General features: G+C 39.4%; 1 protein-coding gene across 6 annotated transcripts in view; it reads left to right on the top strand.

The window, feature by feature from the left end:
* Positions 1–27,173, top strand: part of cadm1a (cell adhesion molecule 1a) — a 479,728-nt gene that overhangs the window by 390,304 nt on the left and 62,251 nt on the right. For all 6 annotated transcript variants that reach the window (XM_086309422.1, XM_086309421.1, XM_086309424.1 and 3 more), the window contains 2 exons: positions 5,330–5,426; positions 17,007–17,179. In XM_086309422.1, coding sequence (XP_086165548.1) covers positions 5,330–5,426; positions 17,007–17,179 — 270 coding nt within the window. The remainder of the gene's footprint in view (positions 1–5,329; positions 5,427–17,006; positions 17,180–27,173) is intronic.

A 27,173-nucleotide genomic window follows, 5' to 3' on the forward strand; every position in this document is an offset into this window, starting at 1 on the left:
ACCCGGCTCAGTGCCTCACTCTGCTCCGTGCAGGGGCTGAGGCTGCCATGCTCTTTGCATACTGTAGTGGGTAACAAACAGACATAAACAGTCCTCCTCTCTACCTTCTCTTTGAACTCTGTTACACAGTTTAATATTACATAGCAACTGCTATTAGTGTATCCTTCCTATGTCCAGAGGAATTTTGTTTCTCTGTGGACTGTCTAAAGACTAACAGTCAGCTGGTATGAATTAAGTAGATGTTTACTAATTGAGCACTCGGGGATGTGATAAAGTGCAAAATGCACAGTTTGGAGTCACGATTCTGTTTTGTTGTTTTTTAAATTTATTTGTTTTAGCAAAAGGACCAGCATTGTATAAAATTAGTGGAAGTATTATTGTTTTTCAACCAACACCTTTCACAACTTTTACTTTGAAAGCTTTCTGTTTCTATAGCATTAAAAGGCTCTTAGTAGTCGTGGTTTTCATTGATCATACTGCCCCTAGTGGTCACTAATGTTACAGTCACACTAGAGAAAACAGTGAAGGAGCAGCCGACAACAAAACGTGCAATCGACACGCCGTTCCACCATGTCGATTTCACTATTTGCCTCTTAAAATCAGTAAAAAGACACGCATGCAGAATTTACAGTAAGTTGCAGTAAAAGCAGAGGGAGAATTTTTATTTCAAGCCAACATGAAAATTACCACGGGAAAGCGTTTAAACAGACATTATTAACACATTTTCACGTAGATACATATTAGCTGCCTAGATTCATCATTTCTGGCAGTTAAGCACCCTGGAATGGCTTTAAAGATAGTAGTAATGCAACTTCTGCAAGCGAGTCCATTTTATGTTTTGTCTGTTACAGGTTTTATGGATGAGACAACGGGTCAACCAAGATTATTAATCATTATTAATCATTTCAATGAGACTTTAATAAACTGATCGTTCCCAGTTAGTTATTGGATTCAAAGCAACAGAGTCAGTCTGCTGTCAGTTTGGGATTGACTCGGGTGAAGCTGGCACTTGTATCATTATATTATCATTGATTATTGGTGATAAATGAACAAAAATCTGTGCAAACTACTTACATTCTACTTTTAATCTCATCCAAAATGGTAACATTGTTGCAGGATGGAAATTTACCTACAAATTTACAGGCACCCTTGCTTTTATATAGCATGTATAGCCAGAATTTAACAAGTAGTTAAGTTCAACCCCCGACTACAAAAACGAAGCACAGTCGTGCTCATTGGTGCACCCTGACTCAAATTGATTGCAGCATGTTGGCAATCTGCCTGTGTTTATTACACTAGATGAAAATTAGTCACAAACGTTAACCAGCCTGTCTATCAGAGAGTGACTCCAGCCAATCCAAGACTGACTGCAATTGTTTAGAGACGGGATGCCTCCCAAGAGGTGTTGTGTGCAGTTGTCTTGCAATCAGAAGTGCTCAGCCTGAGGTGGAATGTGCAACCGTTCATTGCCATGCTTACGAAAAAATTAAACACAGTCACCACAACCACCGTGTATTCCTAATCAGCAAGGAGATTGCTTTTGGACTATTTTACTCTAGTGTGACTGACCCAATAGCTAACAGAAAACTGTTTGGAAAACTTTGGTTTTTGTGTCGAGAACTATATGTACAATCTATGTATCTTTACAACCCCAATGAACTGTCTGCTTTTTCCTTCTAATTGTCACCACAGAGCCCTTCCCATTAACATATCTAAAAAGTGCATATGTCTGGTGAGAAAATTATGAATGACAAAACTAAAATAAAGCCTACTTCTGCAGTTTCTACAGTGACATGCAAGTTAGCTTACTGATTAGATGCAGTACACTGGTTGATTTACATTTCATTCACCCACTGTGTAGGCAATTTGTGAGTGGAATGGAGAGCATTGTGTAGTAAGAAAAGGCGAAGGAAAAAACCCCATTGTCAGGGGACAGCATAATTAAATAAGACACTAATGATTATGTGTATAAGAAAGCAAGCTGTTTGCTCGGATGCTGGGTTGTTTTTCCCATAAGGTCAGCTGGCTGCCGAGAGATGGATAGTGCCGTCTTGAGTGCTTATGAGGTGAGGCACACAATAAAGCAAATAATTCAGTTAGCATAATGATAACGGCTCTCTTGCATATGGTAGACACTATTTCATTTCCACTGAAGTGGCAGCATCCGAATCTGGCAGCACAGTGTTTTCCCATCAAACAGAGACAAGAAAGCTTTGCCATAACTACTTGAGGCTATCAAAACAACCTACAGATGCCTGGCGTCCTTCATGTTTATGGCTCCGAGATGACAAGGTCAGATGACGTCGTGAGCAAAGAAAAAGTTGCAGGATGCCATGTAGTGCCTGGAGTGGAAATAAAACCAAAGGGTTGCTGTCTAAATCCAAGCATGCCTACTGAGCAGAAGACTTGGCTTTTTGCCCATCTGCTGTCCATCACAGAAACTGAAAGCCAGCCACTGACAGGGTGTGATTTAGACAGATGGATGGCCAGACACGTGTTGTTTATTGCCGAGAAGGTCGGACAGCAGCGTGGAACTTTACCGCCAGCTTTGAAATCATAACTCAGCCTCGATCATTCCAACTACAGGCTGATTAAAAAACACACGCACCAAAAAGTGGATTTAGGCCATAAAAAGAGGAAGAGAACAAGAATAATTTGCATCATAACTGGTAAACTATAATTACTCTACTTTGAAATAAAATGGTTCCACTGAATGGCATTTCTCTCTGCCATTTAATGTTAAATTTTTAACAAAACTAGAACAAAACTTTTTTTTTCATGGGGTAAAAATACTCTTATGCTCTTTTTATTACATTCAAGTAAATGGTATTTGTGACATCGATTGCATTTACAAAAAAGATGGGGATGATGTTTCCCTTTTGAGATGTGCTGTTGCTGAGCAGACGGCAAGATAAAAAGCAAATGTTCTTCGGTTTTCTGTCAGCAGGACACCTCATTGACTGGAACCATCAACCAAAACATACCTGGCATTTTTAAACCTTAGCGAAAGGTTGTAAGTCAGACGAGAGCTTCCGTTTCCCATTTCCCATTCAGTGCATGGCAAGAACGAATTCAATCCCTTATCCGTTTGATAGATTGAATAAAACATTACATTCAGTCGTCTCTTACGCCAAGGTGAAAAAAAGGCTTTGATAGCACCAGCAACAGCCAGTGCGATGGGAACAACCAAAACTCCACGGGTGCAGAGAATAGCACAGCGGTGACTGTCAAAGCACCCCACTGATTTGTCAAAACAGCATTCTTACATGCTTTTTTTCTCCAGCTGTAATAGCTACTAAAGTGCTTTTGCAACTTTAACAGGAAGCATCTTTGAACATACCAAGCTACTTGTGATCCTGCCCAGTGCCCACCTATCATCTCCTAGTGCTTTATGTTTTGCTGTCTTCTTTAATTTACATATCCACAAAAGATAAGATAAGACAACATTTATCAGTTGGCTGGGGCAGGGAACAGTGGCAAAAATAAATAGAGCAGGAATAAAAATAACTTTATAGCCTAGAAACTAAAATGTACACTAAACAAAAATATGCTCACGTATAGCTGGTTTGATGCTCTGTAATCTGTATGCACAGGCTGTAATAGCAGGAAATTTAAAGGAAAACACCTTGAAAGTAATTTACTGTTTACTTAATGTCAAGTCAAATCCCCCCCGGACTAAGCAACATAGCAGCTCAGTCCTAATAACAATAACAGTGCCTTTTAGCAACTTAAACATGACCTGGCCTCCTCTGATGCTTGAACACTGCTGAGGCAGGTCATGGATGTTGTTCTTGTTGCTGTATTTCCTGTTAATCCTCGCACCTTTTAAGGGTTTGCTCTTCAGGCACCATTCTCTTTCTGTCTTTTTAAAAGTAGAAGCTATTTCAAATGCTTGCCCTGAACATTTTAACCATTATTAACAACTTTCTGTCTCTCTCTACGGTTTTTAACAACATCTGTATAAGGAGAACGCATTCAATGGAAAGATTCCCTTTTATGCTTCCTGTGTTTTGTGGGGTTCCCCAAGAGTCTGTACAGGGAATCCCTGATTTTTTTACCATGTACAATATAACCCTGGAAAAATCAAATGTCATGTGGAAAAGAAAGTGTTTGCAGGACCTTTAAAAACAAAGTATATCCCAGGATTTATCAGCCTGTAGAACCACCTTTAACAGCGATAACTTTATATAATTGTTTGCTGTGTGACTTTATCAGTCTCACGTCATTGTGGAGTCATTTTGGACCACTTTTCCTTTCAACATTGCTTCATTTCAATGAGGTTTGTGGCATCCGTTGAGGCACAACTCTTTTAAGGTCCCACCGCACCATTTAAGTTATGTTGACTTTTACTTGATCTTTGCTGCATTCTGTTGCTGCTGTGCTTAGGATCATTATCCTGTTTCATGACCCAGTTTTAATCAAGCTTTAGCTGTCAGACAGATGGCCTCAGATTTGACTCTAGAGGAATCAAATTTAAGAACAGAGAAGTTCATGTTTGACTCACTGACTGCAAGGTGTCCAGGCCTGTGGCAGCAAAACAAGTCCGATTTATCACCCATCCACTGACAGTTAGTATGAGGTGTTTGTGCCGATATGCTGCGATTGGTTTTCCCTAAAGGTAGAGCTATGCAATATGACCAGCCATCTCAACTTAAGTCTCATCTGTCAAAGGAGATTGTTCCAGAAGTCTTTTGGTTTGTATATAACTGTATGTCCCCTTTAAAATCTCAGATTTCAAGTGCTGGCTTAGTATCTCCAATTGTCACCAGAAGGTGCTTTATGTAATATAAGGTAAAAGAGCCCACATTAAAAAAGAGGCCAATTTCTTAGATGTACTTAAGTTGATGACTAAAGTTATGCACCAACTAATAAATTTAATCAATATTTGGTTGCTTCTTTCATTTGAAGATCCGCAAAAAGGATTCACAGTGTTGTTCGTGGGTTCTGATTTTCAGATTACTAATTTTAAGCCTTGAATAGTCAAGATCTTAGATGTGATCTCCCTGCTCCTTGGACACCTTATTAGTGCTCGAAATCCTCCCTCAGTTCATATAAATGCGAGAAGTCAGCAAAGCTGATTGACACCAACCAATGCCTCGTGCAACTTCATTGTTCTGCATGTCACTCCCAGGTTGAATTGGATTTAGCAGTTTTACGTTCTACTCCTGACCACAAATTTCAGCTTTGATGCATGTGCTTATCATTATGTTGATACTAAAGTTATACTATAGATATTTTTACAGCAGACCAGAATTCATGATAAGAACTTGTAGTTTGTCACTAATGTTATCTGGATATTTAATACTTTGTATTTTTCTCATTTTTTCAGACAAACCAGAAGTTAAGATCGTGGTAGAATTTCCTCAGGGTCTGACCAGAGAAGGAGAGAACCTGGAACTGTCGTGTAAATTCAGAGGCAAACCCGAGTAAGACACAAGCAAACACACGCAAACATACACATTTAACCAATTAATGACAGCCATGGTGAAACAGGTATGCCTGCCTGCTAACAGTTGCACATCAGTGTATTCACTGACATACCATCAGTGCATTGTGGTGTGTGGCTGTCTGTTACTGTTTTAGTTTTGCTGTTGAGAAGTAATGAACATAGCAGCAGTTAGCTTGCACTGGCATTAAAAAGCATCTGTACATGGAAAAGACATAATTTCAAAATCTATGATTATTCAATCACTTTTTTTTTTCACAAATCATGGTCACAATACATAATGAAAACGTTGCAATTATACACAAAAAAAACCCCAAAACTAACAAAAAACAAAACTAACAAAAAGACCCCCCCCTCCCTCCCTACCCGAGGCTCACATAAAGAGAAACAGAACAAAACAAACAAAAAATGTTTTTATATAGTCAATAAATGGGTTCCAACAGAAGGCTGTACGGGGCTTTTGCTGGTAGTATTAGGAATACAGTACTATGCAAAAGTCTTTAGCCACCCCTGATTTCATCACGTTTTATTTCCTCAGAGGCAGACTTTCTTATTATATTTAAAGTAGTCTTGAGCAATCGTTCTCCAAGCTTTCTGACAGTCTTCCAAATTTTTCTTTGGATGTTGGCTGCTGTTCACTCATTTTCAATCCAGTCTTTGTACCTGACCATTTTCAGAGGAATCTTTTTTTTTTCAAAGCTGCTCAACACTGAACAAAGACTACAGAGTTTGACCATCGTGATTCCCATAGAGCTGTTAACTGAAAACTTTGCATATATGATAATTGAGGACAAAAGAAGAATAAGCACGCCTAAAAAAAAATATCTACAGCAGATGAACAGTATCCAAAAGTCATGTCCTGAAGAAAAAGGAAAAATCCAGCTCAGACTTGACACAGGACCTCAGAGTTGCATCTGACCCCGGCTGATCCAACAATGGAGAGTCATCAGAAATGGTGGAAGGGTGGCACAGCATGACAAAGATCCCAATTTCCCATTTTCCTAGAAAATGTGGGGTGGCTCAAGACTTTTGCACATCACTGTACATACAGCATGTTTTTGGTTTTTGGTATTAGAAATTTGCTCACTGCTGTATTTTTTGTTCTGCAAGAATATTCTGTCTGTCGAGTTTGTACTGACTAAAGCACTATTTACGTTTTTTTAATACGTTCATTTAGGTACTCACAACACTTAGGAAAGACCATGGTGTACTTTTAATACAGTAAAAAAAAGCAACAGTGACTTGACACACAGTGTGTTTATGTACATTCAATCAAAACCCAATTCAAAGTGCTTTTGTTGCCTAAACCTAACCACAGATGGAAGTCTGGATGTGAAACCCGGTCCTTTGTGTAAGAGTCGCTTTGTACGCCCACCATCCACCAAAAACACCTCCTGCTGTTTATGTTACAATTTGTAAATGTGGCACATTGGCACACAAAAACTAATGTTAATCTAATGCAGCCAGACAGTACATTCAACCCAAGCATAGAAAAAGGAAAAACACAAAAGCACTATTAGTTTGTGATTTATTGGAGCCTTCGTTGAACTATGAGAAAACATGCAAATATGGAGTGCATATTGCTATTCACAGTATCATGCATTAATTTCATCTGAGGCTTCCAGACCATTCATGGTTACACTGCACCTTTGAAGTTATAAAAGGACATAAGTCCAAAGACTTTCCCCCTTTGTAGTTAGTATAAGACCGCAAAATAAAAGTGAATGGAGAAAAGCAGACAGAAAATATTCTACTGGATTTGAGAACTCAGAAGCAGCAGTGGGTTTAGTTGAGGTAAAATGGCGAGGATACTATAAATTTAGTTCTCTCATTAGCTAAACTGGCATAACTTATAATGCCAGTGATGAATCATTGGCTTATTGTAAGCATAGAGTTTTTATTCTCTTTTGATGGGTAACATAACATATAGGTGCACACACCTCCAAAGTATGTGTCTGTGTGTATGAGTGAGACACGTTATATATGTCTAGTGTACAGTACTGTGCAAAAGTCTTGAGCCAATCCTTCTTTATATTTTGCTCAGAAAATGGGAAATAGGTGCAGCAACTTATTGAAACGTGCAACATATATGGAACGACTGTATATAAGGTACTGTAAAAGCAGAGTCTGTATGGTTCTAACGAGCTTCAGAGTCAATATTTGGTATGACTTCCTTTATTCTTTAGCATAGCCTGAAGTCTCTTTTGTCATTTCTTTAACTAGTCTTCTGGAATAGTTCTCCAGGCTTCTTGAAGGCCATTTATTCCACACTGCTTCAATAATGTTGACGCCTGGGCTCTGGGCAGGCCAATCCATGACTGATAGTGCTCCATGGTGTGTTTTTCTATCCAACTATGCTTTTACTACAGTGTGTTTGAGAACATTATCATGAAAAACAAAGCCGTTGCATGATCGCCAACACCACTGGGGAAGCTCCAAACCATATCAGAGCCTCCACCGTGATTTACAAATTACTTGCCACTCACTATTCTACCTACTGGAATCACTCCATAAGACCTGCTGGCATTGATTTTTAGTCCAGATCCTTTGTAATTAGCATGCGTCTCCGTTTTCTCCCTGTTTTCATTCCGTAAGAATGGCTTCTTGACAGCTACCCTTCCACCGGGACATTTCTGATGAGGCTTCAGTGAACAGCAGATGTATCAACTTAAGGGCTAGATGCATTTCTGAGGTCCTATGTCAGGTCTTTGCAATACATTTCCATATTTTTAGGGACATGACTTTCAAATGTTTTTTTCTGCTGTAGTTTTTTTGGTCTGTCGCTTCTTTTGTCCTCCACTTGTCTAGTTCCATCGACTTTCTTAAGGATGCACTGTTTTTGGCTAATAGCTTGTTATTAGCATCTGATTTTGGCTAATAGCTTGCTATTAGCATCTGATTTTGGCTAATAGAACCTTGTTGTTCTTAAAGATGCAATTTAAAATTGGATCTTTGGTCAATTTTCTGTTATGTTAAGTGGCTTAACAAAAAAAAAAGAATTTATCTGAAAACACCTTCTGTGGAGATACTGTTGGTTTTGTCCATTTTGGGTTATAGCTGTGGCTGAATCCATAAGCGACAACCTTTTCCCATTGTAGATATAAAAGGGCTCATTATAAGTTAATGAAAAAACTGTGATTATTATTTTCAGTGAACTATACACCAATGCAAACATAATAATGAGTGTTGTAAGGTAATGCGATTGTTGTCTAAATCCTGCATACTCAACTTTCCAAGTCTTCCCCATTTAGAACAACCAAGCATCTCTCAGATCTCCAGAGTTTTTCTTTAGGGGTATCTTGTTAGTCCCTTTATTATGCTGTAATATTAAAACCACCTGATTATTATTGTTTTAGGCCTCTTGTATAGGTGTTCTGGCATTGACATGTGACATTTAAAGGTGTCCTGTCATGTCTGGTGGAATGACTTTGGTAGCAGTTCCCTTGGGCCCTGTGGGTTCTGGGGTGGAGCTTGCTTGCCTTTGTACATCCTGTATATGTTTAATCACATGGGGATCTAGCGAGTTTGAAGGACACGTCAGTACTTTGGACTCTTGGTCATGCTTCTTGAGCTTATCTGTGGACTGTTTACTAATTGGTGGGCCACATTGTTCAGCTGATATATGCCAGTGCTACAGGCAGTACTATTATCATGTGGAGCGTGCGTAGTCTGTTTGCTCAAAATACCACCCACGTGAATGCCACTACTCAACATTCACCCAATTGTAACGAGATGATCCGTGCCATGTCCTGGCATTAAAAAAAGTGACTCGTGAACATTGCCTCATGGGCTAAAACTTAGTTTTTGATGACAAATTAGAAAATTGGAAATGCCAAATGTCACAACTCTGTGGAAGAGGAAGCTAAGAGTGGTACATAAGCCTGACAAGCACAGTGTGTTGTTTTACTCAACACTGGCTCTAGAACTAATCTTCTCGCAGACAGCAGAGATTTCTTCTAATTAGCCGATGGAGTTCAGCTGATGGATAGAATGAAAGTACAGTTTCAGGGAGAAAAACTGTGAGTGGAATGTGATAAGGACCTGGGTCCTGGCTAGTCTAAATACCCATTACTGGCTACATAATCACGTAATTGAATGGCTTCTATGTTCGTTTTTCAGATTTCCAAAGGGGAAATTTGAAAACTGACCTGTAATTATGAAATACATCAGAATTACTGTGTGATATTTTGAGCAGGTATTTAATTACTGCTGCTTTAAAAGTGGAGGACCGAGCAGAAGGGCATTAATAATAGTGAGGGGAGTGGGTCCTAATGTCTTGCAGTTAGAATTTCAGTAGGCAGAGGGTTGAATAGGCTGGGTGTTTTTTCCCCTAAATGATGAGTGATAATATTCTGAAGGTATCTAGGGAAAGTGTATGAGGCTGAGAGAGACTATGTTGATGGATTCGAGACACTGGATATGCACTCATGAAGTCAATTTTGTGATTAAAGTTAAATGATTATTTGTGGTACACAGAGCTGTGAACAGAAAACTGTCCTCAACTAATTTTTCTCACCATTTTGAAAACTTACAGTGACTCGGTGCAAATAAGCCCTTTGAAATGCCTAGCCTTATCATCTGAAAGCTCCAGCTTGTTGCTCATTAGGATATTATTTCACCTGCATCATCGGTAAACCCAGCTGTTGGTTTGTTTAGATGGCAGGTCTTTGTGATATGAGATGTAATGGAGTGCAAATGAAACCATTAGGGAGAGCAGGGTTGAGCGTAGCCCTGAGAGCCTCCGGCAGGAGACCTGCTGAACTGTTCAAATATCAATAAATTGTACTTGGTGCTGTTGAAATCTATCAAATTAGTATGTTGACAAGCTAGTTCAAATTTGAACAGAACACAGTCATGAGATGAAGATGCTGTTATGAAAATTACATTACAAACTCAATGTGACCAACTTGCAGGTGCTTCTTTTGTTCAAATTCAAAGGTAAATGGCAGCCTTAGAAAAAGGCCCACGCCATGAAAACTTAATGGTTTCTGGAATCTGCAGACTTGAAAAGCAGTTTGTATTTTTGTTTTTTAGCATAAAAATATAGCTAAAAGAGGTGTTCACAACATTTTATACTGGATTTAAATGCCAACTAAGCTCGTTTATGTTTGTCATGCCCAACTAATGTCAGACAGTGTATTTATGAAGACACACATACAAACAGATTATCGTGTTAGTGACAAATGGAACCTAATAATTGTGTTAGTGACAAATGGGCCCTGTGTACCTGGGAGCGCACTGAGCACATAAATGCATACAAAAAGTGAATTGCGCTGCAGTAGAGGGTTAAAAAGTTTCAGAAGAAGTTTTTTACCTTGTAATGCGGTCGCTCTTGTCACGGACTTCAGCTGTCCTCTCTGCTGGAGAGTTGAAAGTTGGAAAGTGTGTGAAATTTAGTTTTTCGGGGAAGTGTTTTGCTAAGGGAATTAGAAGCATGAAAGAGTGATTGATAGTTATTACTGAAATGTGATTGAAATTAGTTTCCTTCCTTAGAGGTCTGAGTGAGGTGTAGACTTTCTAAGCAGGTTAAAATGCAACCAAACATAAGCAATCATAATTTCTTAGTGTGTTATTAAATGGCCTGTAGTTGTATAGTGCTTAGAATTAGAATTAGAATTAGATAGAACTTTATTAATCCCTCGGGTGGGTTCCTCTGGGAAATTCGATTTCCAAAAAAGCACAGCACCGACAGAAGTTACAGAGTTATACACACACACATATATATAAATACAGAGACAATATAAATAAAATATACGAAGGGGATAAATATAATAAATAGGAATAAAAATAAAAATACAAGTGAATTGCACATTTCAAGTATTGAGTCTATTGCACCGTTGACTATTTACAAAAGTATTGCACAAAAGGTATTGCACAGTGAGGTGCAGAGGCACTACAGCTTAGTTGTTCCCCCCTCCTTTGTCCTCCTGTTTCCCCTCCCTCTCCCCTCCAGAGAGGAGTTAAACAGTCTGATGGCGTGTGGGACAAAGGAGTTTTTAAGTCTGTTAGTTCTTGTCTTTGGGAGAAGCAACCTGTCACTGAACAGACTCTTCTGGTTGTTAATGGCCGTGTGCAGAGGATGCCTGGCATTGTCCATAATGTCCATCAGTTTCTTTAATGTCCTTTTCTCTGCCACTGTCACCAGAGTGTCCAGCTTCATGCCGACCACAGAGCTAGCCCTCCTGATCAGTTTCTCCAGCCTGGATGAGTCCTTCTTTGCTGTGCTGCTCCCCCAGCACACCACAGCATAGAAAAGTACTCCAGCAACCACCGACTGGTAAAACATCCTCAGGAGCTTCCTGCAGATGTTAAAAGACCTCAGCCTCCTGAGGAAGTACAGTCGGCTTTGGGCTTTTTTATACAGGTGCTCTGTGTTGCATGACCAGTCCAGTTTATTGTCCACCCACAGCCCGAGGTACTTGTACTTGTTGACCACCTCCACCTCCTCCCCCTCTATCTGAACCGGCAGTGGACCTGCTCTAGACCTCCCAAAGTCCACAACCAGTTCCTTAGTCTTTGAGGTGTTGAGTTGCAGGTGGTTTGTGTGACTCCATGCGACAAAGTTCCTCACCAGACTTCTGTACTCCTCTTCCTGATCATCCCAGATACACCCCATGATGGCCGTGTCATCTGCAAACTTCTGAATGTGGCATAATTCAGAGTTGTAGCAGAAGTCAGAGGTGTACAGGGTGAAGAGAAGAGGGGACAGCACAGTTCCCTGTGGTGCTCCTGTGCTGCTGACCACTGTGTCAGACGTGATGTCCTTCAGCCTGACGTACTGTGGTCTGTCGGTGAGGTAGTCGGAGATCCAAGCCACCAGGCAGGGGTCCACCTCCATCCTGTTCAGTTTTTCTTGAAGCATACAGGGCCGGATGGTATTAAAGGCACTGGAAAAGTCAAGAAACAGGATCCTGACCGTGCCTTTTCCCCCATCCAGGTGTGAGTGGGCTCTGTGTAGGAGGTACAGGATGGCATCCTCCACTCCGACACCCGCCTTGTATGCAAACTGTAGTGGGTCCTGGGCATGTTGTACCTGTGGACTAGTACCTGTGGCTTTACTAGTCCCTAAGGACCCCAAAGTGCTTTACACATCCAGTCATTCACCCATTCACACACACGTTCACACACTGGTGATGGCAAGCTACATATAACCACAGCCACCCTGGGGCGCACTGACAGAGGCGAGGCTGCCGGACACTGGCGCCACCGGGCCCTCTGACCACCACCAGTAGGCAACGGGTGAAGTGTCTTGCCCAAGGACACAACGACCGAGACTGTCCAAGCCGGGGCTCGGACCGGCAACCTTCCGATTACAAGGCGAACTCTTGAGCCATGATCGCCCACAGTTAAGTCTTTTTTTCATCTAAAGCCACAGGCCCCAACCCCTGGGCCACGGACCGGTACTAGTCTGTGAGTCGTTTGTTACCGGGCCGCGAGAGTTGAGGCTCGGTTGTGAAATTTATGGTTTTCAGGGTTTTTATCGTTAACTGTGTTTCCCTGGGTCTTTCCCTGTGTTGTAGTTGTGTCTTATTTTGAAAGAACTATTTATGCATTACCACCTGCGACCAGAGAGTATTAAGGGGCAGAGAGGAGGATGTTACTCTCAATGTTGTTAGCGTGTTTCAGGAGGACGCTGCTAATAAAGTTACACAATTGCACAGTGAATTTGCATTTATTATTATATTTACAAAATACCACAGTTTTTCTCTTGGTTGTATCATTTTATCCACAACACCTTAAAGGCCGGTCCGTGAAAATATTGTCTGACATTAAACTGATCCATGGCGCAAAAAAGGTTAGGGATCGCTGATCTACAGCTGATCTATATCTGTTAAATTAGGATTTTCCATGATTTTCTTTTTCAATATTCGACTATATACATTAATGGAAATATAATCTATAAGGTGAAAACAGTTTGGAACAAGGTTAAAAAGTCAGTACGTTGGCAGTACATTTGGCATCATAGTCATGGTAAAAAAAATGAAGCTACTGCCAATCAGACACTCTCCAGATGTTACTATGTAATAGATCAAAATCTAATCTAATCTAATCTAAAAATGGTTCAAGGTACAAGTTCTGGGCTGAAAAGAGGTGAAAAATTTGAAAGGCCTTCAGAAAGCCTGGAGAGCAATTGCTTAAGACCACTTTAAAAAATGACAAGAATGTCTGCTTTGTTAGAAGCGAAATACAAGGGAACGAGTGGTGACTCTTGACTGCACTTTATTTGTCAAAATCTTTGTGTGCGAAACCCTCGTAAGCACCTTCGCATTTGCCTACACAGGCAGCTCTAATGCATTTCATCTTGGATGACGTTATGACTATGACATCAACAGCTGAACTCTGTTTGCAGGTTCAGCCAATGCCAGCTTTAAATTGGCCCTCAGATTTAAACCTTAGTCGTAATCCAGTCTTGACCATGAATCAAAGTTAGAACCAATCTTTAACTGTCTTCACTTTTCACTTTCCCATCTGAGGCTCAAAAACTCAGTATGAAACTCTGAAAGGTAGAAGTACAGAACAGGCATACACACACACACACACACACACACACACACACACACACACACGCGCGCATAGATCAAAACAGTGTGCACTCCTGAATGCTCCTCCCTTCCAGCCCAATCCCCCACCCCCTGCAGTTTTCATACTTGGCATAGAGACAAGCTCACTACCCGTATTCATTTTATAAAGATGAAAACACAATCAATACAGTGAGCCGGGAATTGGAAGTCATTTTCATTAGAGCTGCTGAGAGTTGTGCAGTCATTACCAGCAGATAGCACAGGGGGCCCCGACTGCAGGCAGCCATTTGTATTCTAGACGCCTGCCCTTCCTCTCTCCTTGCAACCCCATCTTACCTCTTCCATCTATCTATACCTCCTTTCCTAGCTTCATTTTTCCCTCCTCACAACATCCGATGCACCTATAGAAACATTTTCTTCTAGGTTATGTTTCCAACTCCATCTGAGAAAACAACTCATATTTCTAAATGTTTTTTTTTTAAATTTACATTTCACTTCACCTACAGAACACTTGCAGCAGACACGGTCCTCTCTCTTTCAAGCCATCCACCACAGCCATTAAAAACACTTGTGGTTTGTTTGTTTGTTTGTTTGTTTGTTTGTTTGTTTGTTTGTTTGTTTGTTTGTTTTGGAAATGAGCTTCAGGAGCTATTTCATATTTTTCTTTTTCCTGGATTTTTGTGCACCCCCACCCCCCTCCCATTTGCTTGCTCCCTTCACACCAAATGTTTTCAAATGGAGGAAAACAAGTTAAAACACCACAACAAAATGCAACAAGAGAGACCATCAGCACATGCTCAGGGGAAATAACAGTAGCTGGCAATGGCCATTGAAAGTTGCAGCAGCAAAATAGAGGTGTTTTGTCTTTTTCTTTTCTCTTCACCCTCTGTGACTCTGGGCACTTTGAGCTCATTGTCATAAAAATGGAATCTGTCACCCTGCTATAAACCTCAGTCAAGGTAGAAAAGAGAACAAAGAAAGACGCTTGGTAGGCAGCCACCTACAGAGCTTCTCTAAGTATACAAGAGTGAAAAGTCTGCAATTTCAAGACAAGGCTGGTGCACGGTTATTGTTACTTTTAGAGGTATGCAAAGGTACAGATGTCATTTCAATACATCTTATTTACCATTATTTATTGTTGCTTTAAACTAAAGACAAAAAAGATGAAGCTGTGTTAGTTATCTTCAGAGAAATGGTAATCTGTTACCACATGTGGGTAAAGTTGTTAAAAGGACCTGTAAATGTATGTCTACTGTAGAACAATCATATACTGAAGTGTTTTTACTGATTGAATCAATTTGCTAAACCTCCCTGGAATGAAATAAAAAGAGAAACTGAGATTTAGATAAAAAGACAAACATGACATTTTGACACATATAATAGACTTTGGTCTTTTTTTCATGAACTCTTAGTAGTCAGAGTATTACTACGTAAGCGCAGTGTACCACAAACATACAGTCATTTCTAAAACAAAACAAACTGACCTCTGAAAACAAAGAAACAAAGAATGGTGGGCTACTGTGATACTGACTGCACTGTGAAAAAGGTATTTGAGCTTGAACAAAACATGCAAACAATTAAGCAACAGTTGTCCAAGATCGGATACTGATGTCAGTCCAGAGGGTTGTTTAACTTGTTCATTTTTATATAACCAAAAGTGCAAAACAAATGCAGACCTATAACCTCCTAAGACCCGAACTCTTCCAGAGCATGCATTTTTAATTTCTCTTTGATATTTGGGCATATTGGGGCCCGATGAATGTAAAAACAAAGAATTATCAAATGTTTGTTTTTTTTACCTGATTTTTGTTGCTAAGAAAAGTGAGAGCCACAAATGAGGATATTTGTTAGAATTTTGATAGAACAGTAGCAGTATAATGTCCTCATAAGTGGATATCAGGCCCTTGCAGAGCAAAATTGAGTATTTTGGTCTAAATAACCCAAAATGTGATGTCCACATATGTGGACGGCAGGTCCTAGGAGGATAATATAAAAAAGAAAAAGAAAACTCAAAAGATGGAAGTTCTTGGTTGCCTTTGGGATGCCATGGGATTTGTGTGTGTCTGTGTGTGTGTATTGCATGACCTTTACTCTGGGGCCAATCCTTAATCATTAGTTGGCCATACAAGATAATTATTTGGTAGATTGACAGGAGATTTATTACATGCATATTGCCCAAATATGAAACCTATAGCGAGTACATTAAAATGGTAATATAACCTTGGTACCGTTGCCGGTGCTTGCTGGACTGTCTGATCACTGAGGTTCTGTCTTCAATATTACATAGACCCTATAATCTATCGGCTTTACCTTACAGTGTAAAACACTGTTGTTGTGAATTGCCATTCTATTTTTTTTTTTTAAGTATTACTTTAAAAAAAACAAAAAATATATAAATATTAACATTTTCTGTACATATTCTAAGTATGTATGGCTATAATGTTACAATATTGTTGTTTTTTAAAGAAAAATAAAAGGAATATAAAATAATGTGACAAGAATTTTAATTTTCTCATAATTTGAATGACAGTGTGATTGCATTTTATGGTTTTTAAATTAAAAAAAAATATATATATATATATGTGTGTGTGTGTGTGTGTGTGTGTGTGTGTGTGTGTGTCCCCATAAACATAAGATACATTTTCACTTTCAACCTTAGTTGTTAGTCATACTAAATAAAGGATCATGAAATAGAACTGCCAAGATTCAGCTTTGAAGTATCAAGAAAAAAAATTGATGAGAAGTACTTAATGAAAAGGTTTTTTAAGTAAGAATTAGTTCAATGTATGTTGTGGACTCTAATTGGTTCCCACTTTTAAACAGCATGAAACTTGATTTTACAATTCATTCACTGATAATATGAATGCCGTTCATTTAAAACAAGGTATGCAATATGAAATATATATATATAATATATAAAATATAAAAGGTATTGCTGATATAGGGGATCAATAAAAGATCTCAAAGACTGGCCGAAACTAGCTGATGAAGAGCAATGTGATCTTACTCCTGTACTTACTCTGGTGTTTTAATTTCAGGCCACAGCGGGTGAACTGGTTGAAGGTGGATGACGACGTACCTTCCCATGCAGTTATCACCGGCGCCGATCTTTACATTGAAAATCTAAACAAGTCCTACAATGGAACCTACCGTTGTGTGGCATCCAACTCAATTGGAGAGGCTTACGATGACTACACCCTCTATGTCTATGGTACGTTCATCTATCACTGATCCACTAATATTTTATTATCTCTTACTGAACAAACTTCCAGGTCTTTTCCTTTACTTTCTGAGGCTTTCTTTCTTCAGAGGACCAGTTCTAGTAAAGTATGAATTGTTGCTTCCTTGTACTCTGTCTGAGCTATATTAACATTTAAAGATCTTCAAACCTTTGGCCTTTTTGAAGAAGTTTTAGGAGAGTGAACATAAACAGCAGAATAATTTATTTGTAGAGTGATGAATGATTTTTAAGACTGGTAAGCAGTTAACTCTGGTGCTCATTACTAGGTCTTGGAGCACACTGAATACTCTACTGGCATAATCCAGAGTATGCAGGCTGACTTTTAAATACGGTCTCTGTTTTATTACAGCATAGACTTATTATATTTATATGAACAGCTTGTCACTGTACTCTATTCACTTTGTTAACCTAACTGCCATGCACCTTCATGTAGGAAATACATTACAAAAACATTTGGTCTCTAATAAACTTTTAAATGCATGATTATTGTTATTTAAACAGGATTGTTGTTCGTCTCACTTGTGCCTCAGTAACACACCTATGCTCAAGCAACTACTTAAGATGTTGCTTCTATTTTGTTCAAAGAAAACACGAAGATCCTGTCTCACAATTGTGTCTTTGTATTTTGACTGGCTATTTTAATTAGACACATTTTTGCATACACACATTTTAGATTTTACAAACAAATTCTTGTGACATGTCTTGAAATTTTAAATACTTTGCTGCAAAAATGGAATTCCAGATATAAGAAGGAAATGTATTGTTAGTTTGACTAGTGGATATAACAAATATAACTTAATAGTTAAAGTTAGAAAAATGAAAAATATCACATTTTTTGATGGCTTTAAAAATATTAAGTTCACTAGGTAGTGTGGATTAGTTCCAGACTTCTGAATTTAGCTCTGAGCGTAATAAACTAAAGTTCTTGTAGGCCCTAGAAGCACACTAGAAGGTGGTCGGCAATTGGAGAAAACAATAATGGCTGCAATTCCCTTCAGTGTGTGGTTTGCTCAAGAAGTAAACATCTCTACATCTGCTCCATTGAGTTATTGCATTTTGTTTTTAATATACTGGCCCTGAGACCACAGAGTATTATTACGTCCTAATATAGCTTAAGTGATTTTTATGTATGTGCCCTAAAATTTGCCTTAAATGGCTTTATGATCTTTACAACATATACCACAATAATACATGTAAGCAAAAATTACTTTTATAGATGATGCAAAGTATGCCCTCAGCTTGCTGCCTGTATGTTGGAGTTGCTTGAGGATGCTCCACCTGTGGACTCTGTTGTCCTCTTGATAGGCTCCAATGCTCATGTGGGCATGATTGGGAGGAACGGCCTGTACTGAACTCGAGCAGTGTTCTGTTACTCGATTTCTGTGCAAACCACAGTTTGTCCATAACAAACACCACGTTCAAACAGAGGCACTCTAGGCCGCATGTCGATGATCGATTTTGTAATCGTTTCATCAGATCTGCAACCATATGTTCTAAACACTTGGGTGAAGAGCAGTGCTGAGCTGTCAACTGATCACCACTTGCCAGAGGTCCCTGTCCACAAGATCTTCAACTCCCACATCCGGCAGAACTTTGACAGCATTCCAAGGGAGATTGAAGGAGGTCACTGAGGCAGTTTAACAACTCCTTGGTGGCAGATCCCCTGGGGCTGATAGAATAGAATAGAATTAGAATAGAATTCAACTTTATTGTCATTGCACATGTCACAAGTACAAGGCAACGAAATGGAGTTTTCATCCATCCAGAAGTGCTTTAGTATAGATATATTACAAGACATATATATTATATATTACATACAAGTTACATTTCCATAAATATATATTACAAAAATGATGAGTTTCACCCTGAGTTCTTCAAGGCTCTGGGGTTGTAGGGTTGTCTCGGTTGACATGCCTCTACAATGTTGCACGGAGATCAGGGGAGGTACCTCTGGATTAGCAAACCGGGGTGGTTCCCATCTTTAAGAAGTGGGACCAGAGGGTGTGCTCCAACTATAGGGGGATCAGACTCATCAGCCTTGTAGCAATGGGCCAGACACCCATTGCTACCCATTGCTGATTATATAACCGCTGCAAGAGCTTGGTCCGCATAGCCAGCAATAAGTCAGACTAATTCCCAGTGGGTGTTGGACTCCAACAGGGCTGCTCCCTGTCACCAATTCATTATTTTTATGGACAGAATTTCTAGGCATAGCCAATGGGTGAAAGGCTTGGCTCAGCACCTCCAAGTCTGAGGCCATGGTCCTCAGCCAGAAAAGGATGGAGTGCCCACTCCAGAGATTGACAAATGGATTGCTGTTGCCACAGTGAGGTGAATACTGTACCAATCCATTGTGGTCAAGAGAGAGCTGAGTGTAAAAGCACAGTTCTCGATTTACTGGTTGATCTACATCCCTACCCTTACCTGTGGTCACAAGCTTTGGGTAGTGTGCGAAAGAACAAAATTGTGAATACAAGCGGCGGAAATCAGGTTTCTCCGAAGGGTGGCTGGCTTCACCCTTAGAGATGGAGTGAAGAGTTCGGCCATCCCTGAGTGACCTCCTGTGTGAGGTGTTCTGGGCATGTCTCACCGAGAGGAGGCCCCGGGGCACACCCAGGACAAATTAAATCTCTCAGCTGGCCTGGTGTTCCCCCGGACAAGGTTGAGGAGGTGGCCAGGCAGAGGGAGGTCTGGGCTTCTCTGCTTAGGCTGCTGTCCCCCTGGCTCGGACCTGGGTAAGCGGAAGAAAATGGATGGATGTATGGATATGATGCAAAGTGTACACGGCTACATGCTATCTTTTCATCCCCCAGCTGGGATCACTGGATGAGGGGTGTGCATTCCGTTAAGCACCGGAGCTCCTGTCCACACACCTGGAGTTATACCACACCAGCTTCAGCCTACTTGGACCAGTTTTACTCATTTATGTCGCTTCCATGTTGGTCCCTTCTTTTTCTGTATGCATTTCTGTCATTCTCATAAACATATTCTCAACATGTTTTTGTATTGTTGATACCAATAGCATTTAATACCCGAGCAAGGCATTATACTCTAATGCGCTCATTTTCCCTGACCAAAATTACTTCACTATCCCTTTTGGTAGACCCTGAGCATGCAGAGAAATAATTTGGCTGCTATTGTGAGATGGAATTAGCAGAGTGGCAACGCTTGGGTTTTTTTTTTTATGTGGGGTGTGAAATACAAGTTCAGTGCCTGATGGACACCAGCTGAAAAGATGTTATTTACAGCAGAGCGAGCTGCTGTGCTAATGATGAGTACACTAAAACAAGAGAGGTACCATTGCAGACCAGGAAATGGCTCACTGCCACCTGCTGTATTATATTTATTAGTTATTATGTTAGCTGTGTCTTTTCCAGAACTATTTTTTTCTCCTTTTTATCCAAGGATAGTATGAAATCACTGCTACCTAACTATAGATGTGGAGCTTTCTCCAAATTTGTAACATTTATAAACATGAACAAAATTTTTGACTGAAAAAACTTTTCCACATTTACTGAGCCACTAGGGCACAGTAACTGGTAACAACTGCAATTGAACCTGAGTAATTTGTTCATGTTGGAGAGGAGGTTTAAATCACATCTGAAGCCTCCTGCCAGAGAGGCAGTCCACACTGACAATCTCTCTCCACAGGCATTATACTAAACAGCTAAAGGACTAAATACTCTATCCTGTAGGAAAATATGATGCTGAATTTTTTTTTTTTCAACTACACGTATTCAAACAAAACCATTTTTTAAATAAAGTCATGCTGATGTGTTTATCATAATGGTCTTTTTTAATAATTATATTTTGCACAGAGCTGTAAAACCTTTGTAACAAATGTAACAATGTAGCTGAAGCTGTAATGTGATTACTGAATTTAGTACTGTACAGTACTTTGAAAGAAACATTGTAAATATAGGTCAAATTCCAGCTACATGTTTAGTACAGTCATTGTACAATGCAATGTGACCACAGTAATAGTGTTATTTTGTAACAATGTAACATTGCTACTTTGTAACATGCGCACTAACCCTAAAAGTGCCTGTCTGTGCATGCAGATGTGTTTGTACTCAGTTACAACACAGATAAAAGCATCAGTAGCAGTAAAAGTGTACCTTAAACCCATGTTGTCCCTAAGTAGCAAAATTCATAAATCACAACTTTGCATTCAGTATAAATTTTGTGGTATTTATTGCTGGCATTTTGTGCCTCTCTCTCACTAGTCCTAACCAACAAAATCCCATGGTGAGGGCTGCAAGTCGGCCTCTCTTATCCACCCACACTCCCCCTGGTGAGAGAAACACAAAGATAATCATGGTGCAACATGTGGGCAACTAAAAGCCTTGCACACAAAAAAAGAAATCCGCCATTAAAACCACAGAAGACCTCCATCCTTTTAGAGCTAGTCTTTTGATGACTTTGATGTGTCCGTGGGTCCCACACTCCTAATGTCTACAGTAATTCAGCAGCCAATCGTGCCAAACACATTCGCCGTGCTAATGGGAAGACAGAATGTTGTGGTAGAGCTGTCAGAAGCTGATTCTCACATTATGTTTCAGAGCTCCTTCCAACACACATATGCACACACACACACACACACACACACAAGCATGCCACCTGCTGCTCCAGCACTATCAGCACCATGAAAGCATCTCTGCAGTCAACCTTTTACGTCAGCAGTAGCTTTAAGAGGGGCATGGCTCTGCACAAAAACATGACCCCTATAGGCAATAAACTGCTTGAGTGAGTCACACTGACCTCAGCTTTGTTCTCGTGTTTGTGTTCCATTTAGATAAAAATGAGCTCTGATGCATATGCCCATTTCATTTTGGTTTGTTTTGGGTTGGTGCGATAGCTGGCAGTCACACTGCGAGAGCTGTCAGTTAAACTAAATACATGGATCGTGACTACGTGAAAAATAGAATTCCACACAGCATTCCACTGCTTGCTGCCAGACGCATTGCAAGATTCATTTGAGATGGTACAGAAAAATAGACCAATGATTAAATTTTATAGTTAGAAATTATTTTTATAGCAATTCAAAATCTAGATTACTTTAAAAATCATTAACAGACTGTTAATTGTTATGGCTGTAATTTACAGTATAACAGGATATTATAAGCGTATAGTGAAAATTAAAAGCCGAAAAAAGGCTTCTCACCAAAAATGTTTCTGGTCAAGTTTGTCTCTTGCTCTTCTGTGCTTTTCAAACAACATCCCAGGAAATTTTGGTAAAATATGTAAATATATATTCTCACGTTGTATAAATGATTTAATATTCTGTGTACCTGAGTGATTTGTGAAGTTCTGTCAGCCTAATGTCAGAATGTTCTTATTGTTACAATACACTTCCAACTTGCACTCACTGGGCACTTTATTAGGTACAACTTGCTAGTACAGCATTCCAGCCCTTTTTGCCTTCAGGACTATCTTATTTCTTCATGGCAAAGATCCAACAAGGTGCCGGAAACATTCCTCAGAGATTTTTCTCGATATCAATATCATGGTATCACACTGTTGCTGCAGATTTGTTGGCTGCAAATCCATCATGCAAATCTCCCATTCCGTCACATCCCAAAGCTGCTCTATTGGATTGAAATGTGAGTACATTCACTTGTCAGGTTCAAGAAACCAATCTGAGATTTGAGTTTTGTGACAAAGTCCTTTATCCTGCTGGAAGCAGCAATCGGAAAATGGGTGCACAGTGGTCATAAAAGGATGGACATGGTGAGCAACAATACTCAGGTAGACTGTGGAATTTAAATGATGTTCAGCTGGTGCTAAGAGGTCCACAGTGTGCCAAGAAAATATCCCACACACCGTTACACCACCAGCAGTACCTACAAGGGGATGAATGCATGTTTTCATGTTTGTTCAGACCGAATTCTGACTCTGCCATCCAAATGTCACAGAATTAGACCAGGCATGTTTTTTTTAATCTATGCCACCAACAAACATGCAAGTTTCAAAATCACTTAGATCACTTTTTTATCCACATTCTGATGCTCAGTTTGAGCTTCAGCACTTAGATATTTGTTAATTAAATATTTCTGTTAATGAGCAGTTAAACAGGTGTAACTAAAAAACTGGCCAGTGAGTGTGAATTTCATCCATCCTTACTGACTAAAGATTCGATTTTCCCTGACAAATTAACAGAAGCAAAAATACCGAATTTAATTTAACCTTATTTCTGCTGGGATTTTAAAAGTAAAGCAGAGCAGAGTAGCAACACTTCAGCATGTTTTTCCAACTATCATTCAGCTTTGCCTGGAATAACAAAAAGATATTGGCACTAGCTGTTTAAAAGACAGCTTCACCAAACCCCCCCCCCCCCCCCCCCCCCAAAAAAAAACGATTTCATGTGGCAATGCCACACAAATGAGTCAGTTCTTGATTTTAGGCACAGCACTTGGTCAATAATGCATACAGTTAGTTATACCTTTATAATGTTACACAATATGTGCCTGTGAGGCAGAAAAGAGCAGTATGGGCTGCTGTTTAGTCCCCAGCCTCCTCCTTGGGATCTCAATATAGCTCCTGAATGAAGAAACGACAATATGTCTTGTTATTCCTTGGCATAGACCAAATGACCTGGTTAACATGTGTGAAAGCACACTTGTGTTAACTGGGCAGATTAAAGAGTTCCATAAAATAAGTAAATACATGCTAATTGCTAGCTACCATATGTTGCCTCCAGGCTATTTCATTCAAGTCCAGTATATCACGAGATCCCGCATATATATGCAGGGTAATAAAGATGAAGGCAGTAATACTAAGCCAAAAAATAGAAACAAATGTAACCAATTACCAGTGTTATTGCTTCAGCAATGCAAAAGGAGATATCGTGAAAAACCATCAATTTTAAATGACTTCCATAAAATGAAAATTCTCTGCCACTCTGTCAACCTCGGGCCTTAAAGCACACACAATATAGCTCTGTAACTTGCAGCTATGTAAAGTCTTCATTGGACCTCCACCATCATTACTCCCTGTGCTCGGCAGCCAAAACAAATACAGCCATATAGCCGGCATCTCCTCTAATGCATTTGAGTCCTAAATATTGTGACCCTAAGTGATGGAGAGCACCATGAGACTGGCTGACACTAACAATGTTAACAGTGAAGAAAGCAGTCTGTATTGCTCCAACTCTCACTGCCTCTCATACTTCACAGGGTAAGAAAACACAACCATCAGGGTTTTCCTTTCACAGTCGAGTGAGACCCAACGCCGAGGGGTTTTAAGTTGTTTACAGGCTGCCGCTTACCCAATAACTGAGTTCTCTTCTTCTCTGCTCCTACACCAGCACTGGATTTTATTGCACACTAGCAGCATGTTTAGTGACCCTGTTGCTCTCAGTCATCCTTCTACTTGCTTTACACTTCTTCTCCTTCAAATTGCATGGCAGTTTTTCCCCACAAATCACTGTTATCTCTTAGAGTCGGATCCAACACGCCTTGAAGAGTGTCCCAAAACACCCCGTTCAAGCTGCCTGTGCTCTTAGTTGCTTAAATTGCACTTGAGTGGAAGTGAAATTGCAGATGTAAAATGTTCTGAGGAGGAAAAGTAATTCATCACTTCCAAAACAAATTTGTATGGACTTTATGTTTTAAATCCCTTCTGTCTGTTATTAAGACGTAACAAGATATATGAGAGGCAATATTTTAGATGTTTCTTTAACCCTTTAAGACCTACCATAGAACCAAGTCCGCCAGAGCTTATATTATATTTTTACATGCTGTGGAGCCATTTTTGGGAGCATTTCAAGTTGCTATACATCAATACAACCATTATAGCCCAGATTTTAATAATATGTATTCATTAAGTGCATAGTAATTACATAAATTGCAAAAAAGTGCAATAAACTACAAAAAAATTGAAAATCGTTTTTGATTTTTTAACATATATTTGTAGTTAGAGAAATTTAAGAGTCTTATCCCTCAAAACTGTAAATACAAAAAAGTTGCACAAAATAGTTTCCCACCACAGGAAATTTATTTTGAGTGTCTTCATAGTTTTATTTTTGAAATACACCAATTTTTATACACTGCAGGAAAAATGAAAATAAATATTATACTGCAAATTTGCAAAAAAGCAGCATATGCATCAAAATAAACTATTTCCAGCAGTGCAATATGAGTCCTAAGAATCCCAGAAACGACACAGAAAGTCATAAAGTCAAAGATAACTTTTAAAAAGAGCAGTATAGGCCCTGAGGCCCTGATCGCAAAAAAGACTACATTTCCGCGAAAATGACGTCACTTCCGGTTTCGGGCAGGTAATGGCGGAAATGCAAAAGTTCGCGCTGACGTCTATTCCAACGTAGGAAGTGTTTTGAACAGCTGATCAGATCGGTAAAGCGTGTTTCTGGAATATTATGTTTTTGTTCCTGCAAGCGCTTTTTATGCAGTTTTTGCAAAGCTTTATGTGGAAGGAAACCGTGACCTAGGACAAGCTGATGGCATCAGATGTAAGTACAACTCCTCCGGTTTCATATGCAAAAAAAATTTTTGCGCTAGCTTACGTGGTTGCAGTGCTACTGGGATTTAAAAATAGTTACGCATAACAGAGCGTTCCCGCTCCGATCGGCTCTAAAGGGTTAAAATGTATCACCACAGGCAAGATGGGTTGTGTCACAGTGGCTTTCACTCTTAAGTTACAATTATACACAATTTCACATGGAAATGGCTGTCAGGTCCTGTCAGGTGCCCATTACATTAATGAATATCAAAGTATATTTGTGCGTGTTTGTTCATATTCTCAAATTAGAGAGCAGCTTTTTCACTTTTTGTCTCTGAATGAAAGAACCTCAATTCTGAATAGGTTGTATACTGGACTCAACAACATCCTTCAAGAATTGTGTTGTTGCTATTTTAGTTACTTTTTATATATTTTGTAATTTCTCAGTGGAAATAGAAATCAAACTTTACAGTTCAAAGAATTTTTATACACATTTACAACTTTGGAATCTGAAAAAAAGACAATTTAACCCTTTAGAGCCGGTCGGAGCGGGCACGCTCTGTTTTGCATAACTATTTTTAAATCCCGCTCTGCAACCACATAAGCTAGTGCAATAATTTTTTTTGCATATGAAACCGGAGGAGTTGTACTTACATCTTATGCCATCAGCTTGTCCTAAGTCACAGTTTCCTTCCACATATAGCTTTGCAAAAACTGCATAAAAAGCACTTGCAGCAACAAAAACATAATATTCCAGAAACACGCTTTGCCGATCCGATCAGCTGTTCATAACACTTCCTACGTTGGAATAGACGTCAGCGCGAACTTTTGCATGTCCGCCATTACCTGCCCGAAGCCGGAAGTGGCGTCATTTTTGCGGAAATGTAGTTTTTTTTACCATCAGGGCCTCAGGGCCTATACTGGTGCTTTTAAAAGTTATGTTTGACTTTATGACTTTCTGTGTCGTTTCTGGGATGCTTAGGACTCATATTGCACTGCTGGAAATAGTTTATTTTGATGCACATGCTGCTTTTTTGCAAATTTGCAGTATAATATTTATTTTCGTTTTTCCTGCAGTATATAAAAATTGGTGTATTTCAAAAATAAAACTTTGAAGACACTCAAAATAAATTTCCTGTGGTAGGAAACTATTTTGTGCAACTTTTTTGTATTTACAGTTTTGAGGGATAAGCCTCTTAAATTTCTCTAACTAGAAATATATGTTAAAAAATCAAAAACGATTTTCAATTTTTTGTAGTTTATTGCACTTTTTTGCAATTGATGTAATTACTATGCACTTAATGAATACATATTATTAAAATCTGGGCTATAATTGTTGTATTGATGTATAGCAACTTGAAATGCTCCCAAAAATGGCACCACACCATGTAAAAATATAATATAAGCTCTGGCGGACTTGGTTCTATGGTAGGTCTTAAAGGGTTAACAGTTGAATCAAGAACAGTTCCTGAAGAGGGCTTCAAAGAACAGACGAAAAAAAGGA

This window comes from Aulonocara sp. 'chitande type north' Nkhata Bay, linkage group LG10 (genome assembly GCF_057382095.1).
Source record: "Aulonocara sp. 'chitande type north' Nkhata Bay isolate Kocher_YH1m ecotype deep benthic linkage group LG10, A_spYH_male_GT1.1, whole genome shotgun sequence".
NCBI classification, from domain to species: domain Eukaryota; kingdom Metazoa; phylum Chordata; class Actinopteri; order Cichliformes; family Cichlidae; genus Aulonocara; species Aulonocara sp. 'chitande type north' Nkhata Bay.